This window comes from Vipera berus, assembly GCF_964194415.1.
Source record: "Vipera berus genome assembly, chromosome: W".
Lineage (NCBI taxonomy): Eukaryota > Metazoa > Chordata > Lepidosauria > Squamata > Viperidae > Vipera > Vipera berus.
Window position 1 is genome coordinate 50,215,995 of NC_138210.1, and position 17,284 is coordinate 50,233,278.

General features: G+C 44.2%; 2 protein-coding genes across 2 annotated transcripts in view; both read right to left on the reverse strand.

Moving 5' to 3' along the window:
* Positions 1–23: 23 nt before the first annotated feature.
* Positions 24–4,880, reverse strand: LOC308676597 (cytochrome c oxidase subunit 6A, mitochondrial-like). Its single transcript, XM_081342492.1, has 3 exons — positions 4,232–4,880; positions 3,018–3,160; positions 24–1,800 (listed from the first exon to the last, which is right to left on the reverse strand). Exons 1-3 carry the CDS (start codon positions 4,317–4,319, stop codon positions 1,705–1,707), a joined length of 327 nt encoding a protein of 108 aa, XP_081198618.1. The 5' UTR covers positions 4,320–4,880; the 3' UTR covers positions 24–1,704.
* Positions 4,881–10,600: 5,720 nt separating this feature from the next.
* The window catches only part of LOC308676280 (integrin alpha-D-like), a gene marked incomplete at its 5' end in the record, with an annotated part of 49,414 nt that continues 42,730 nt past the window's right edge, over positions 10,601–17,284 (reverse strand). The window contains 6 exons of the mRNA XM_081342093.1: positions 10,601–11,168; positions 11,844–11,954; positions 12,541–12,633; positions 13,482–13,598; positions 14,843–14,923; positions 15,479–15,586. Coding sequence (XP_081198219.1) covers positions 11,052–11,168; positions 11,844–11,954; positions 12,541–12,633; positions 13,482–13,598; positions 14,843–14,923; positions 15,479–15,586 — 627 coding nt within the window. The 3' untranslated portion in view covers positions 10,601–11,051. The remainder of the gene's footprint in view (positions 11,169–11,843; positions 11,955–12,540; positions 12,634–13,481; positions 13,599–14,842; positions 14,924–15,478; positions 15,587–17,284) is intronic.

Consider the following 17,284-nt stretch of genomic DNA (forward strand, 5'->3'; position numbering starts at 1 on the left):
TCGGAAATCAGGAAGAAGGTTCTTGGATGAGAAGCAAAACCTCTTCAAGGAAAAACAAGGAAAGTCCAGTTGTCTTTTGAAAAAGTGTCTTTGGAAGTACCAAAGGATAGCCAACTCCCCTGTTCAAGTAGTCCTTGGCTTACAACAGTACATTTAATGACTGTTTGAAGTTACAACGACATTGGAAAAAAGTGACTTATGACCATTTACCACACTTACGACCATTGCAGCTTCCTCCCATAGTCACGCGATCAAAATTCAGACGCTTGGCAACCGACTCGTATTTATGCCGATTGCAATGCCCCAGGGTCATGTGGTCACTTTTTCCCGACCTTCTGACAAGCAAAGTCAATGGGGAAGGCGGACCCACTTAACAACTGTGTTATTGACAACTGCAGTGATTCACTTAACGACTGCGGTCAGAAAGGTTGTAAAATGGGGCAAAATTCCCTTAACTGTCTCAATTAGCAACAGAAATTTTGGGCTCAGTTGTGGTCATAGGTCGAGGATACCTGTATGAGAGGAGTATGTCAATGAAAATCCTCAGTAATTCCAGGTGGAGTTGTTTGGAAGTTGAGCGAGGGCAATAGGATTGGTTTTCTTGCTGGTTCAAAATGTTTGCTGTTGTTCTTCAGTCTACACAAGTTGGTTATATGTTCTAAGTTAAAGGACTGAGGAGCTGGAACATTTACTTCCCAACAACTCTCTGCCTACTAACCCAAGGAGCCTATCCAGATTAAAAAAATGAAACCTCTCTGGAGGACATCTATGGGGTCAAGAGTGAAGAAACTACTTGGACAAGCAGTGAAAGATTTCAGACCAGCCAGAAAAGAAGTGCAGTTGCCATGACTCAAGTTGCAGTATGTAAAAAGAGGTTTAATGGAAGGATAAAGCATGCTAGTAAACACACCTATTTTGATATTTAACATGTACGGCCATGTTAAGTAGCATCAGCCAGCGTCAAGTTCTCAGTGGATGGAGAACCTATGAATGTATGAATGAAATACTGTATTACTGGTCACATTCCTTTGTAAGCACGTGTTTTGTGGGAAAATATGCATTTTGTCGCTCAACAGTTGGATGGGCGGTATATAAATTTCACAAACAAACAAACAATTGTGGATTAGGTTCTGATCCCTTGATTCTGGTGAGGAGCAAAATCAAACATTACGTTAAAGAAAGGAGAAACTGCACGAGTTCATAAGGCATGTGTGACACCACTGCTTTTTTCAATCTGGGAGAGGACAAGGTGTAAAACTTCACTTTGCATCTCTCCTGTTAAGTCATCTGAAGGACAGAAGACTGTCACCTTATCTTCTCTGCCTTTGTGCTCAAAAGAAATAAATAAAAATGGACTTTGCAGTGGTTTGCAAAGAATCGGCACATAGGAACAGAATGAAAATGAAAGTGGCCCGAAGCCTTAGTATTTTCAGTAGCAATCAAGTTTCTGTTTGAAAGGGATCTTGTAGCTTTCCTCAGCAGAATCTGGATAGGTGCCCTTTTGTACTCAAAATCCGACCGTTTTGGTAGCACTATCCATAATAACACGATAACAGGAAGTGCGCTATGTTCATTGAAACGCATTTTATTGACTCCATAGATAGACATCTGTCTCAAAGATGCGTTAAACCCCCATAATTCTTTGTCCTCGCTTAGGAGAGGAAGATGGTTACAAGAAGAAGAAGAGAAAATGTTAAGAGGGTCTCAGTGGTGGCTGTCCACGTCTTCATAGCCGGTGGGTAGTGCGTTGGTGTGGGGATTGTGAAAGAGGCTATGGTTTCCATCGCCCCATGGATAGGCCTAAAATAAATAAGAGAAAAAAGGGAATGCAGAAAGAAAGCTCTCTGGGGGTGATACATCAGGATGGCTATGGTGGGGAGGTCAGAAAAGTTAAGGTAATAGCCATGACGACATGATGGGGGGTCCCACCTCTTTTAATGTATGCCATGCATGTGATATTCTAGAATATTCTAGAAGGGGTGGGGCTTCAATGGCAGGCCATGGCCGCCATCTTGATTTTTTTAAAAAAAATAAACCTTCATGAACATTGTACCACAAATCCACCAACTTGTACTTGCCTCTGAGTCTTAGTATATAGGAAGTTATTTCCTCTTATCAACAATTGCTTAAATATCAGAACCTTAACCGCAAACCCACCATAAGGTAGCCAGCAATTAAGTACAGGCAGTCCTCGAATTGTAGCCATTCATTCAGTGTCTATTCAAAGTTACATAGCACTGAAAAAAGTGACTTGCGATCAGTTTTCACACTTACGACCGTTGGAGCAACCCCATGATCACGCGATCAAAATTCAGGCGCTTGGCCACTGGCATGTATTTATGACTGTTTTACTGTCCTGGGGTCATGTGACCACCATTTCCAATCTTCCCAGTCATCTCCCAACGAGCAAAATCAGTGGGGGAAACCAGATTCGCTTAAGGACCACACGATTCATTTAAGAACCGCAGTGATTCGCTTAACAACGGTGGCAAAAAATATTGTAAAACGGGGCAAAACTGCTTTGTTTGGCAGTGGGAATTCTGGGCATAATTGTGATTGCAAGTCAAGAACTACCTGTGCATAAAAATTCAGCTCACCCAGAAAAATAAAAAAGCATCCACTTAATACCATAAAAAAATGGGGACTCTTGTGAGTAGAGCTTCAGAAGAGGAAGCTTTAGATCCAAAAGGTTGTCGCCAACCTAATTTTGGGGGACTGGATCATTAAGGAAAAGATCTACTCTTGATTATATTATTAGCTTCAGAAGCAAGAAATCTTTCACAAATCCAGATGAAGGGCCTAACTCAGGGGTGGGGGAACCCTGGCTCTTTTATGACTCGTGGACTTCAACTCCCAGAATTCCTGAGCCAGCCATGCTGAGGGGAAAGGGAGAATTTTCCAAGCTGAGCCATGCTGGCTCAGGAATTCTGGGAGTTGAAGTCCACGAGTCATAAAAGAGCCAAGGTTCCCCACCCCTGGCCTAACAGCTTCGATTCCCTCTCCTGCTACATTTTTACCTTTGTCCGAATCCTCAGGTGGGGATATGGGATGAACTCAGGACGTTCATGGGAGTGTTCTCTCTTTCTCAGCTGCATGTTCAGCCAGCAGATGCCCACTGATGGAAGCGCCACCACAAAGCTCAAAATCTTCCATAACCGAGCTGATACGCAGAAGGGAAAGACGGAATAATCAAGGGTGCAAGCGAGGCAGAGGATGCTAAGTTGCACCTTAAAAATTAGGACCAGGCAGTGGTGGGATTCAAATTCAAACGACCTGTTCTCTGTGTGGATGCTGCTTCTGGAAGTCCAATCTGGGCCTGGGCAACAAAAAATTAGCTACCGGTTCTGCCGAGGTGGTGTGAACTGGCTGAATCCCACCACTGGGACCAGGCTTTCTCTGGCTAACAAGCCTCCTAGTGTAACTTCAAGTCACTAACATTTCTGGTACTGAGGAAACAGGCAAAAGATATTCTCAAGGTCACTTGTCTTGTCCTTTCTTTGTGGGACATCAAAAGCCAAAATGCTTTCTTAGGAGACAAATGCTAAGCCAAGCAATCGATGTTGCATTCCAGCTAATCTTAAAAACACTGAATGATTAAATAATTAAAATGTATTTCACTGGAAAAACTCTCATTGACACCTATCAACCATTAACCATTTTACCTTGCAGGATTACAGCATGTTGGTTAATAGCAATCTTGTTTAAACTTTCTTTCTTTTCCTTTTATTTAGTCATTTATTTTCTTCTTTAAATCTTAAAATAAATTTAAGTGAAATTTCTGCTTAAGTAAAATGCTGGCAGAAGAGAGAGGAACCAAGCTTGGGAAGCAATCTGTTATGGACATAGTGGACAGATTCTATGGGAAAATAAAGGCTTTTTCAGCATCAGTATTAAAAGTGTATATTGTTTCTCCTTAAATGAAAAGCACGAATGAAACAGGGATGTTTTCCCCAAGAGGCACACAATTTTTCTCTTACTGTTATTAGCTTTTGTACATCAAGGAATAACACAGTACAAGTAACAAACAAAGGAATCTCGTTTTGACTGCTGGGGTGGGAAATTCAACCTCCAGCCAACTATCAAGGAATCTCTACATATCAGGTTTTCCAATTATATCTTCCCCCCCCATTCTTCCTTGATTCTGCTATCCCCAGGTATTGCTGGAGTTATTGCCAATTTTGGTAGTAGTAACAGTAGTAGTCTACTAGTAGCAATTATTGAGTTCACTTACCACTAGATCCTTCTTCGTCGCCAGCTGCTTCGGTAGCAAAATTCCTTGTCTGGGCCAGCAGTTGAGTAATTCTCCACCTGGGATTCATTCCTGAAGCCCAGGGCGCCAAAGACTTTTGTCTGGCAGAAGGTGTCTTTAATGGAGACCTTGAGTTCTTCCCTGGGGCTGGTCACTGTCTTTGCTGGGTCAAGGCCTTCCCGTCCAACTGCCCTTTCACTCACACTTTTCCCTCCTCCTTGGACCTGACGGTTGTGCTCATCTGGTCCTCCTTGGCCAATGGAATTGAGACCGAAACACGATCCAGCTTGGAGCCGCTATTGCAAGGCTGACACCCAACCCATGACCAAAGAGCCAACTTTTCACTTAGATTGGCATGAGACCCGGGAACTAACAATCCTCCCTTCCCTAACAGTGGATTTCAGGATCTATTTATAAACGAGGCAGAAAGCAAATGCAGAATGTCCGATTTCCAAAGAGAGCAACAGGGGAGGTATTATTAGAGTAAGCACTTAAAATATTCTAGTAGATTGTGAGCGATGTTTGCGGCCTGTTGCAAGCAGATACGTGCTCATTGGGAGTTTCACAGAGGTAGTCCTCAACTTACAATGGTTCATTCAGTGACCATTCAAAGTTGCAACGGCACCCAACAAAGTGATTTAGGACCGTTTTTCAGAGTTACAACCTTTGCAGCATCCCCATGAGCGTGTGATCCAAATTCAGATGCTTGGCAACCGACTCACATTCATGACGGTTATAAGTGTCCCAGGGTCATGCGATTGCCTTTTGTGATCTTCTTGACAGGCAAAGTCCATGGGGAAGCCAGGTTTCACTTAACAACTGTGTTAGTAACTTAACATCTGCAGTGATTCGCTCAACAACTGTGGCAAGAAAGGTCGTAAAATGGTGCAAGGTTCACTTAACAAATGTCTCACTTAGCAATAGAAATTTTGACCTCAGTTGTGGTCATAAGTCAAGAACTACCTGTGAAGGTAGAAAATTGAAAAGCTGTCAATCCAGCTGGCTGGGGAATTCCAGGAGCTGAAGTCAACACATCTTGAAGCTGGCACAGTTGAGAAACACTGCTCCAGTTGGTTGATTTTGTAGGCAGCATTTGGGTTGATAATTTTGGGTATGAATTACTGTGGTATGAATGATATAAGAACTGCTGCCATGGGCTGGGGGTCAGACTAGAAGACCTTTAAGGTCTCTTCCAATCCTGTGATTCTATGTGTCATTTAGAGCAAATAGAGGTGAGACTGCTTTCTTGGTGGCCCAAATCTCCAGAAGAATTAGCACCACCCAGAATTTGAGTAACTGGCTTTCTTTCTTTCTTTCTTTCTTTCTTTCTTTCTTTCTTTCTTTCTTTCTTTCTTTCTTTCTTTCTTTCTTTCTTTCTTTCTTTCTTTCTTTCTTTCTTTCTTTCTTCTTTTTTAAAGAAAAGTTGCTTCTTTTGGCCTTTTCCTATTTTTCTTATTACAAGGTGAAAATTCCCTTAATACAGTGCCCCTCCCCCCAATAAATAGATACATGTTTAATGAAATCTTCCATGTGCTATCATTTCAAAAGGTTGTCTGGGCAATTAGAGAGCTGTCCACCATGTATCCAAAAATGGTTGCCTCTAAGCAATGCAAGCTGATTGCAAAAAGGTAAAACTCTGGATTGCCTAATCTGTGTAGCTTGCTTACTTAAGAGGCAATTGTTGTATTTTGCTGACCCCTGGAGGAACAATGTGGTTTCGCCCAAAGCACAAAGCAGGGGTCTCCGAAGTTGGCAACTTTAAGACTTGTGGACTTCAAATTCCAGAATTCCGGATGCTGAAATTCACAAGTCTTTTTTTATTATTTTTATTATTTTTATTCATTTATAACATAAAATGTAAAAGTACAAAAGCAAATAGTAGGGGACAATAGAGAAGACTCCTGCGAGTCCCTTGGACTGCAAGGCGATCAAACCGGTCAGTCCTAGAGGAGATCAACCCTGACTGCTCTTTAGAAGGCCAGATCCTGAAGCTGAAACTCAAATACTTTGGCCACCTAATGAGAAGGAAGGACTCACTGGAGAAGAGCCTAATGCTGGGAAAGATTGAGGGCAAGAGAAGAAGGGGACGACAGAGAATGAGGTGGCTGGATGGAGTCACTGAAGCAGTAGGTGTGAGCTTAAATGGACTCCAGAAGATGGTAGAGGACAGGAAGGCCTGGAGGAACATTGTCCATAGGGTCGCGATGGGTTGGACACGACTTCACAGCTAACAACAACAACAGGGGACAACAGTAGAAAGAGGGAAAACAAAAAAGGTGTGAAGAAAGGGAGGGGAAGAAACGAAAGGCATTGACTTCCGACTCTGTCTGTTGCAGTAAAATCAGACATTAAAATCAAATCTCGACTTTTTACATTTCTATACTAGTATGCTGTAGCCGTCTGGGTATCGGCAAATCATTCTAATCGGTAAAAACCAAAATCATAACATCATTTTTTCCCCACCTCAAGCACAAAGTCCAGAAGTGGTTTCCAAGTAGAAACAGAAGTACTTATGTTCTTTTTATTTTATCAGCACAGTCAATTTGGCCATCTCTGCTAATTCCATCAGCTTTTGAAACCATTCGTCCATGGTGGGAATCAAGGCATCCTTCCACTTTTGTGCACAGAGCAGGGCTTTTCAACCACCACATTGGCACCTGGCAGGTGGTATGTGACCATCCTAGAAAAGTGTTAGCAGGGGAGGGGAATGAACTTAACCGGTGGCAGCACCGCACAAGCCTGAGCGAGAGACGGCTGGAGCTGCAGGGCTGTCAGGGCTCAGCGGAAGTGCCAGGATCAGCACCAGGCTCCACCTGGAGCTCGGCGCTGATCCTGGTGCTTCTGCTGAGCCCAGAAGAAGCGCCGATCAGCTGGAATGTTGCAGCATCCCCAGGGTCTTGTGATTTACATTCAGATGCTTGGCAACCGATTCATATTTATGATGGTCACAGTGTCTCAGGGTCATGTGAAGTGACCAAAACCTGCTGCAACCACCCAGCAGACGGGGGAAATAAAAACCAAACATCCCCCCCCCCACCCCCACTGCCAATCCTCAACAGAAATGCTCACAACAATGAAAACCTCGGACAGGAGGAAGAGCGCCGCCAGGTGGGCAGGCAGGTGTCTTGCTCGGCTGTGGCTTGGGGGGGACACTTTTTTCAGTGCCATTGTAACTTCGAACAGTCACTAAGCAAACTGTTGTAAGTCGAGGACTACCTGTACTTTATCACTTTTTTACTTTTTTTTTTTTTGGGTCATCACGTTTTTGACCCCTTGCTAGGCGACTGGTGGTACTCAGATGTTGCCATATCCTAAAAGTGGTACAATGGGTGAAAAGGTTGAAAAGCCCTGGCATAGAGAAATCTTGCTGCCATCACCATATATAAAATCAGAGTTCCATTTTTTCCCCAGTTCTCTTTCCTTTAGGCCCAGAAGGAAAGTTTTTGGTTTAATCTTTATGTTCACTTTAAGAATTTTCTCCATTTATATATGAATCCTACTCCAATATTTGTTTGCCGAAATCCACAAGTCTTAAAATTGCCAGGTTTGGAGACCCCTGGAAAACAACTGTGATGAAAAGTTATTTCTTGGAGAATTAGGGAGGGGGATTGGCTCTGGTTGGTAGGATGAAACAGAGATTGGGAAAAGAGACAAGAGTCCCCATTTCCTCCTTCTTGAAACTTGCCTGCAGGTAGTCCTCAACTTACAACCATTTGTTTAGTGACTGTTTGAAATTATAACGTAACTGAAAAAAGCGACTTATAACTGGTCCTTGCACTTATTATTTATTCAATTTGTATCTTGATTTTATTATTTTTACAAATAACTCAAGGCAGTAAGCAAATCCAAAACACGCTCCTTCTCCTATTTTCCCCACAACAGCAGCCCTGTGAGGTGGGTTGGGCAGCGAGAAAGTGAGTGGCCCAGCTGGCTTTCATGGCTAAGGCAGGACTTGAACTCACCACCTCCTGCTTTGTAGTCTGGTGCCAACTTAAAGCTTTCCAACTTAAAACTGTCACAGCATCCCCACGGTCACATGATCAAAATTGTAAGTGCTTGGCAACTGGCATGTACTTATGACAGTTGAACGGTCCCGGAGTCACATGATCATCATTTGCAGCCTTTCCAGCCAGCTTCCGACAAGCAAAGTCAATGTGGAGGGCCAGATGCACTTAATAGCCAGATGATTCACTTAACAACGGTGCCGAAAAAGTTGTAAAATTGAGCATGACTCACAACTGCCTTGCTTAACAATGGAAACTGGTTGTAAATTGAGAGCTACTTTTATTATGAGGACACACGATTCGGATTAATCTTAATCCCTGTTCTTAATATACTCGTTTCCTGCCTTTTTTTCTAATTGCTAGAATCAGAAACAAGAAGATAAAAGAAAGTTGTTGTAAAAGACAATCGGAAATCATTTGTTGATATCTCTCTTTTCTTTGTGCACTTTTGGCTTCGTGTTCTCTTTCTTTCCTTATTTCTTTTTCCAAATTATTAGTGTCTATCAGGTTTTTTTTATCTTTTGAGGGTTTTTTAAAAAAAATCTAAATACAGTTATGTTTAAAAAAGAAAGCTTAGAAAATAGAATGACAATTGAAACCAGGAGCAAGTTAAATATGGAAGTCTAAATTAGGAGAAAATTTGATCGGTTAATTAAGTTTTCTCTGAGGTAAGCATGAAAAAAACTCCACTGGACTGAATTAGGCAGGTTCATTTGCATATCCTGCTAGCCACAGACCACAAAACACCACAATAAACATTTGGGGGGCCTTCACGATGCAGACTCTGTTTCATATCCATGGAGGCAACCTAGATTTCTCCTTTGTTTGTACAGTTTTAACATACAGAATAGCTACCGTATTTTCCGGCGTATAAGACGACTGGGCGTATAAGACGAACCCCCCCCCCAACTTTTGAGATGATTTTCAAGATTTTTCGTCTTATACGCCGGAAAATCAGAGAGCCCGCGCTCCCCGTTTGTTACAGCGCGCGCGTGTGCAGGACTGCCCTGCCGGCTCCCGCCCGGCGCCGGACGGCTCCGCCGATGCTGCCTCAAGAGGGAAGAGCGTGAGGCGCCTGCCATGGCTCCCCGAGGACTCCTTGGGAGCCGGGGAGCGCATGCGTGCGCAGGACTGTCCTGCTGGCTCCCGCCAGACGCCAGCCTGCCCTGCTTCTTCCACAGTGAGTGGGGAGGGCGTGCCTTCCCGGGCTCGCTGACTTGCAGCCAAGCCGGAGCCGAAAGGGGCTTTTCCTTCCACCCACCCTTTGGAATAGACGCAAGAGCTCCCGGGGTCTGGCGTTTGCAAGGGGGAGGGGAAGGGGCTGAGAGGCTCTTGGGGGTGGGAAGGGAGAGTCACGTTGGAGGGGGGACTGGACTAAGGAGGCTTGAAGTTGCTTTGCAAGAACAGGGGCGCTCAATTGATTTATGTACTATTTTCCGGCATATAAGACGACTGGGCGTATAAGACGACCCCCCAACTTTTGAGATGATTTTCATGGGTTAAAAAGTCGTCTTATACGCCGGAAAATACGGTAGTCCTCGACTTACAGTAGTTCATTTAACGATCGTTCAAAGTTACAACAGAGCTGAGAACGGACCGTTTTTCATATTTACGACCATCGCAGCGTCTCCAGGGTCACATGATCAAAATTCAGACGCTTGGCAACTGACCCGTATTTATGACGGTTGCAGTGTCCCGGAGTCATGTGATCGCCTTTTGCGACCTTCTGAACAAGGAAAGGCAATGGGGGAGCCAGATTCAGTTAAGAACCATGTTACTAATTTAACAACTGCAGTGATTTTTTTTAACAACTGCGGCAAGGAAGGTCATAAAATGGGTCAAAACTCAACAAAATGTCTCCCTTACCAACTGAAATGTTGGGTTCAATTGTGGTCGTAAGTCGAGGACTGCCTGTATTCCATGGATATTTGAAAAAAGCACCTGATTAAAATTGTGGAAGAGATGTGTTTGTTTTGCCTCCGGTAAGTTTATTAAAGGTTTTCTGTTGATTGTTTTCAACAAGAGGTTTCTTCGTGGCTGCGCTGTCTGCTGCTTTTAGTGGGAGGGAGACACGATTTCCTTACTTTTACATTTTGTGCACTCCACTGGCTACCTTAAGGCATTACCAACTATATCCCCTGGCTCTGAGTGCTGCTATTACTTGTGCCTACTACCGGTACTACTAAAACTCTTCTTTTTATTTGTCTGGTTGTCACCTTCAATTAGCAGAAACAATGCATCATAGGGCAACATTTTTTTTTTAATCAAGTTACCTCAAATTTGCTAACTTAAAGTATGTGTACAAATCCGGGACCAGTTGCTCCTACTGGTGGATCTGCTGGTGGATTTTTGAGAACCTAATCAATGGATCCATTGATGGACTTTGGAGAAGCTGAGAAACAAAGCTAAGGAACAGGTATGTGTAGTTTAATGAAGAGAAGGGGGAGGGGTGACATGATAGCAGTGTTCCAGTATCTCAGGGGCTACCCCAAAGAAGAGGGAGTCAAGCTATTCTCCAAAGGACCTGAAAGCAGGACAAGAAGCAATGGATGGAAACTAGTCAAGGAGAGAAGCAACCTAGAACTAAGGAGAAACTTCCTGACAGCTAGAACAACTAACCAGTGGAACAACCTGCCTCCAGAAGTGGTGAATGCTCCAACACTGGAAGTTTTTAAGAAGAGACTGGACAGCCATTTGTCTGAAATGGTATAGGGTTTCCTGCCTGAGCAGGGGGTTGGACTAGATGACCTCCAAGGTCCAACTTATTATTATTATTATAACAGAGGTCAGCAAGATTATTAGGAAACAGGGTCGTTGCCAGAAGATGACTCTACATTTTGTGAGGGTGGATCAATGGCGTGATCAGCTCCAGCCTCCTCCAGCCTCTGCTTGTATTGACGCTTGAAGAACCCAACCTAGAGAGAGATAGAGAGAAAGGAAAGTAAGAGGAACAGAAAGCAAACGTGAGCTTTCTCCTCCAACAAAATAAGAATACCAGCTCTTAGTGCAAGGTTTCCTCAGCTTGCCAACTTTCAGATACATGGATTTCAACTCCCAGAATTCTCCAGCCAGCCATGCTGGAATTCTGGGAGTTGAAGTCCACATACATTAAAGTTGCCACAGTTGGGAAACCCTATCTTAGTGCTTAAGAGAGCTGCCAAGACTCAGGGGGCTATGCTGGAAGGTTGCTCAAGCAGGGAAGCTGGCTAACGGCTCCCAGCTCCACAGACAACCCGTCTCCAGCGCCGCTATTGGTTGCCTCTAGGGCAAGGGTATAAATTGCTGCATTCGCAGCCCTGTGTCTCACTTCAGTTCCTGGAAGCAATAAACAATGATCTTTGCTGAACTCCCTCGCCTCGCCTCGTCAATCACGCAATGTGAACCCAGTATCTAACAAATAACACATCCTGACATTTGGCCAAGGCCTTAATCCCTACCTCCAAGAAGGGTCGATGAACAACTAAACTCCCTTGATGAGAAATCTTTGGAACATGCAGGCAGAAATCTTTGGAACATGCAATCAGAACATAATTGGGAGGGGTAGCGAGAGCTCCATTCTCTACCCTTTTCCTCCCCAGGTTGCACTTCACCTGGTACAAAGCTGCAGCTGTCAGAGCTAGAAGGATTAAGCCCCCAAAAGAGCTGCCAAGGATAACTGGGAAGCTGTTATAGATCTTGATCAGCTCCACCACTGTCTGCACCTGGGAAGGGCGGGAAAGACAATGCTTTAGAGCAGTGATGGCGAACCTTTTCGAGACCGAGTGCCCAAATTGCAACCCAAACCCCACTTATGTATCGTCAGGTGCCATGTGGGTGTGGCCAATTGGGTGGGTGTGGCCCGTTGGGAGGGGGTGGCCCATTGGGAGGGCATGGCTGCAGTGGTAACGGCAGAGTGGGTGGGACTCAAAAGTTCAATCAATCAATTCCAACTTTGCAAGATCTTTTTTTCCCCACCATAAGTTGAAATTGATTGATTGATTGAACTTTTTTTTTGCACACGGCGGCGGAGGCCTAAAGTGAAAAGGTTGTATAAAACCCAGCTGAAGGCCTAGGACTGGGGCGATGGTGTGCGTGCCCACAGAGAGAGCTCTGCGTGCCACCTGTGGCACGCGTGCCATAGGCTCGCCACCACGCCTTTAGAGATTAGGCGCAGTCTGACAATCCAGGAATCCAGGTGTCAAGGACCAGTTCTAGGCGTTAGACATCACTTGCCTCCAAGCATTGGGAAAGGAAAGTCCTGAGGCACAGCTTCCTGACCACACCCCACATCATCCCCGCCTTCATTACCTGAGTTTGGGAAAAGCCCCCTTGCTGTGTGTATTTTTTCTGGTCATAAGAAATCTGTGCGGAGCTCACCAAAATAATTTTCTTCCATTGGATCTGGAAGAGAGATTGGTTAGTTTTTTGAAAGATGACATGCTATTTGTTGAGGAGGAGGAGGAGGAGGAGGAGGAGGAAGCTGAAGTAAGAACCCATCCATCTCAGCACAAGTGATTTGAATGCACAACCCTGTTACTTTTTGCAAAGCTTTAAAAACCTGGCTATGCACCTGGGGCCTGGGGCTCAGAATGTGCTAAGGGCCCTGTTACTTGGCTTTAACTATCAGTTGATTAATCATCAAGGCTGCCAACTTGTGCTTATTTATTTCACGGATGCTTTTATTGCTCTCATGTTTTTAAATAGTTTGAAGTGCTTTAGAATTTAAGAGGGACGTGGTGGCTCAGTGGGTTAGGATGCTGAGCTTGTCGATCAGAAGGTCGGCAGTTTGGCGGGTCGAATCCCAAGTGCCGCGTAACAGAGTGAGCGCCTGTTACTCGTCCCAGCTTCTGCCAACCTAGCAGTTAAAAAGCACGTAAAAATGCAAGTAGAAAAATAGGGACCACTGCGGTGGGAAGGTAACAGCGTTCCGTGTGCCTTTGGCGTCTAGTCATGCCGGCCACGTGACCACGGAGACGTCCTCGGACAAGCGCTGGCTCTTCGGCTTTGAAACGGAGATGAGCACCGGCCCTTAAGAGTTGGAAACGACTAGCACGCATGTGCGGGGGAACCTTTACCTTTACATTTAGAATTTAAGAATTATAAAACTGTAAACTGCCCAAAGTCACTTGGTTGAGTTGGGAGGTTACAGATATCGAATAAACAATTACATAAATAAGACTCTTTGAGCTCTGGGGTGGAGAAGGACTACTTGTGAATATCGCACACTTCAAGAAACCCAGCCTCTCTACCTGAGGTGTCCAGGTGAAACTGAGGTCTCCTTTGATCCCGAACTCCAGTGGCCTTTTGTGTATCTTCAGTGACAAAACATCGCAGCGGATGATTTTGCAAGAAGCAATGGAGCAGTCCTGGGGTGGGGGTGAGGGAGAGTGGAATAAAAAGATATCCCAGATAAAACCAAAGGGAGAAATCATACAAGGGCAAAATGACCCTTGACAAGCCATAATTCTGCACTTTCAGTATTAACTGTGGAATTGAACATCTCGATAACCTCTGTTGTTTCCTTGTTTATTCCAGCTTTCTAGCTTTCAGGGCTGTAAAAGATATTTATTTTTAAAAAAAAAAACTTTCCAGATTATATAGGGTAACTTCCTTAACAGATTATAGATATACTATGTGCCTAAGCACAATCTATTTTGAAGACCCCCTTATAAAATGTTGATTGGCAAGCTAGCTAAGTATGGGTGACATGATAATTAAGTGGAGACATGAGTGGCTCAAAGCATGCATCCATCAACAATTCCTCTTCAAACTCGTGAGAAATGTCAAGGGAGGGGCACAAAGTTCAATCTTGGGTTCTGTATTCTTCAGCTCTTCCATTGTTACTAAATTATATGGCTGATGGAATAGTTATGAAATCTGCAGATATCACAGAATCGATTAGGACATCTAGTAGCCTGGTAGTCCAAAATAAAATCCAAACCTATCTTGATAGATTAGAGGAAACGGTTAAGCAACCGAATTTAATAGAGACAAGTGGAAACATCTACACTTAGGAAACAGAAATCAGAAGTCAGAACTGAGTATACGTATCCAGAGACCATCTATAAGTTCCTTTAATTTGTATAGTGTAGAATAGATCAACTAGAGCAGGGGTGTCAAACTCAATTTCATTGAGGGCCGCATCAGCATTGCGGTTGCCCTCAAGGGGCCGGGTGGGTATGGCCAGGGTGGGCGTGGCCTACTGGGTGGGCGTGGCTAGAGTGTGTATGGCCTTCTGGGTGGGCATGGCCAGCTCTACATCGGTCGCATCAAGGGTGCCTATGGGGGCCTGGGCAGGAGTGGGACAGATCTGAGGGTCTCTGGCAGAAGGAGGGTCTCTGGGCCAGGGCCAAGGCAGTGGGGGCCATTCCCTCACTGTTTCCAGGATGGCTTCGCGGGCTACATGAAAGCACTTCGCAGGCCGGATCCGGCCCCCGGGCCTTGTGTTTGACATGTCTGAACTAGGGGATGTCCATGGAGCATGCTTATTTTTTTCAGGAATCCTTTGTCCTTCCTGAGGATTCTCATAAATCAATATATACGGTATGACTTCTCTCAGAAAGAGCTCCAGAATGCAGTTGGCCCTAAAGAAAAGGACCAGCAGGCTCACCAACTGGAGTTGTGCCTCATTGGCCAGAAGATCCTCGGAATCTGATGTTTCTCTCTCCAAGACACACCTGGCAACTTCAGGCTGCAGAAAAAGAGAGGTCCGGTTATTAGTAGCAGAAGGTGATGGGTGGAGCAGAAGACAAAGGGTGACATATTTTGCTTCTTCTCAGTAAGAACTTTGCTTCCCCAAATCCTAGTTCCAAATGAGTTCCAGAAGATGGAAGAAGAATCTTCAGTCAGGTTTTACAGATCCTCAGATCTTTAGCGGGGGTTCAACCAAAGCGCTCCTTTAAAACAAGGAAGGAACCCAGTTCTCATTGGTGCGACGAAGGAGTTGTTCGGATCCAACCTGATCTAGAACGGGCTTTTACCAATGCACTGCACACCCACATAGAACCCCTGTTATCAAATCAAAGCATGTGAATGAGTCAGCCTGGACAGTCTGGTGAGGTGGGTCAGATCACATCACAAGGTGAAATGCTTCTCCAAAGTGCACGGCCAGCACTGGCTGAATATCTCCAGCATTCATTTTCTCAGCCGGGCTGGTGTGTGTGTGTGTGTGTGTGTGTGTGTGTGTGTGTTTCCTCAGTGGATTGACCAGAAGGCCACAACAAGATTGTTCAACATATAAGCATACCTCAGAAGGAATAACTTGAGACACATCCCAAACCAGAATCTCTTTCAGTTTTACTGGGATCTGAAATGTCACCGTGAAAGGGATGCTTCGTTCATGAAGATTCTTCACCTGAAAAAAAAAATCTGATTAAGCATTTCTGCCATTTTTCCACCACAAAGAGGTCCTTCCACCCATCTGGTGATGTTGTATAGGAAAGGAAAAAGAAGTGGTAACATTAGTGGTCACAAATTACACCGTGTCCTTGAGGCTGCAAGCAGAGAAAGGAAGGGAAGCATGTCACAGATTCTTGACTTGGAAGGGGCTTTAGAGGTCATTGAGTCTAACCCCTTGCTCAGTGCAGGAACCATTAGAACACTTCGGACCATGACCTCTTGGCTTCAAAAGTCTCTTCCAATTAGATTGATAATTAGGTTGATAATTAGCAAAGAACTCCTTCACCATTATGTGCAAGGATAATGTTTTCAGGGATGGCTTATAGTTTTATTTAATTCATTTCATCTTCCTATCCGTCTGAAAAAGACTAGTGATGTGACCTAGGTATGATCAATGCTCACTATTTCAATGAAAATTAGTTGTTCAGCATTAAGTTTAACTAATTACTTCATGTTAGACATGAAGGCAGAATGACTGATGCTGTCATCAGGGTGTAGATTATTCTGTAAGTCTACTCAAGCCCCATGGAATACCGGTGTAGTGGCATTACTTGTAATATACCTCATTATATAGTACCCCAAGTGCAGATGTAGCCCATACAGATCAATGATATTTTAAAATGCACGTGCCTTACATGTAGTTTTCAACTTAACAGCAATTCATTTAATGATCATTTGAAGTTACAATGGCACTGAAAAAAAGGTGGCTTACTACTGGTCATCACAGCATCCCCAAGTCGCATGATCAACACTTGACAATTGGCATATATTTATAATGGCTTCAGCAGGTGATCTCCATTTGTGACCTACCCTGTCAGCTTCTGACAAGCAAAGTCAAGGGGGGGAAAGTTGGTTTGCTTAACGGCCAGAGGATTAACTGCAGTGATTGGCTTAATAACCGTGGCAACAAAAGGTTGTAAAATCAGACATGATTCACTTCACACTTGTCTTGTTTAGCAATGGAAATTCCACTTGTGGTCGTATGTCGAGGACTATCTATAAAAGGAAGTCCCTGCAGACAGTCCTATGTTAAAGGAAAAGGTTTAAGCCAATTGCTCTCAACAATGCTGGATTTTTTTATTTACTGAAGGTGGACAATAATATATAAGTCTACATATATTCAAAAATGTGAAACTTCCCCTGGCCCTCATTTTTAACCTGCATCTATTCTACAACTACATACTCGGGAATAGCACCTATTTTCTGCCCTAACTTAAAACACAGTGCTAGGCTGCATTAACAGAGGGATAACAGAATTAAGATCACGTGAAGTGTTAATACCACTTTACAATGCCACCCTTGGAATACTGCATCCGGTTTTGGTCACCACGATGTAAAAAAGATGTCGAGACTCTAGAAAGAGTACAGAGAAGAGCAACAAAGATGATCGGGGGACTGGAGGCTAAAACATACAGGGAACAGTTGCTGGAATTGGGTATGTCTAGTTTAATGAAGAGAAGGACGAGGGGGGACACGATAGCAGTCTTCCAATATCTCAGGGGCTGCCACAGATTAGAGGGGGAGTCAACCTATTCTCCAAAGCATCTGACAGGCAGGACAAGAAGCAACAGATGGGAACTAACCAAAGAGAGAAGCAACCTAGAAACTGAGGTGTCTGAAATGGTATAGGGTTTCCTACCTGAGCAGGGGGTTG

What these genes read in the sequence shown, in the direction of transcription:
- LOC308676597 (XM_081342492.1), bottom strand. Translation starts at nt 4,319, where the DNA reads ATGAATCCCAGGTGGAGAATTACTCAACTGCTGGCCCAGACAAGGAAT. An exon ending in CGACGAAGAAGGATCTAGTG is followed by an intron (nt 3,161 to 4,231) that starts GTAAGTGAACTC and finishes TCTGCGTATCAG; the next exon opens with CTCGGTTATGGAAGATTTTG. An exon ending in ACCTGAGGATTCGGACAAAG is followed by an intron (nt 1,801 to 3,017) that starts GTAAAAATGTAG and finishes TATTTATTTTAG; the next exon opens with GCCTATCCATGGGGCGATGG.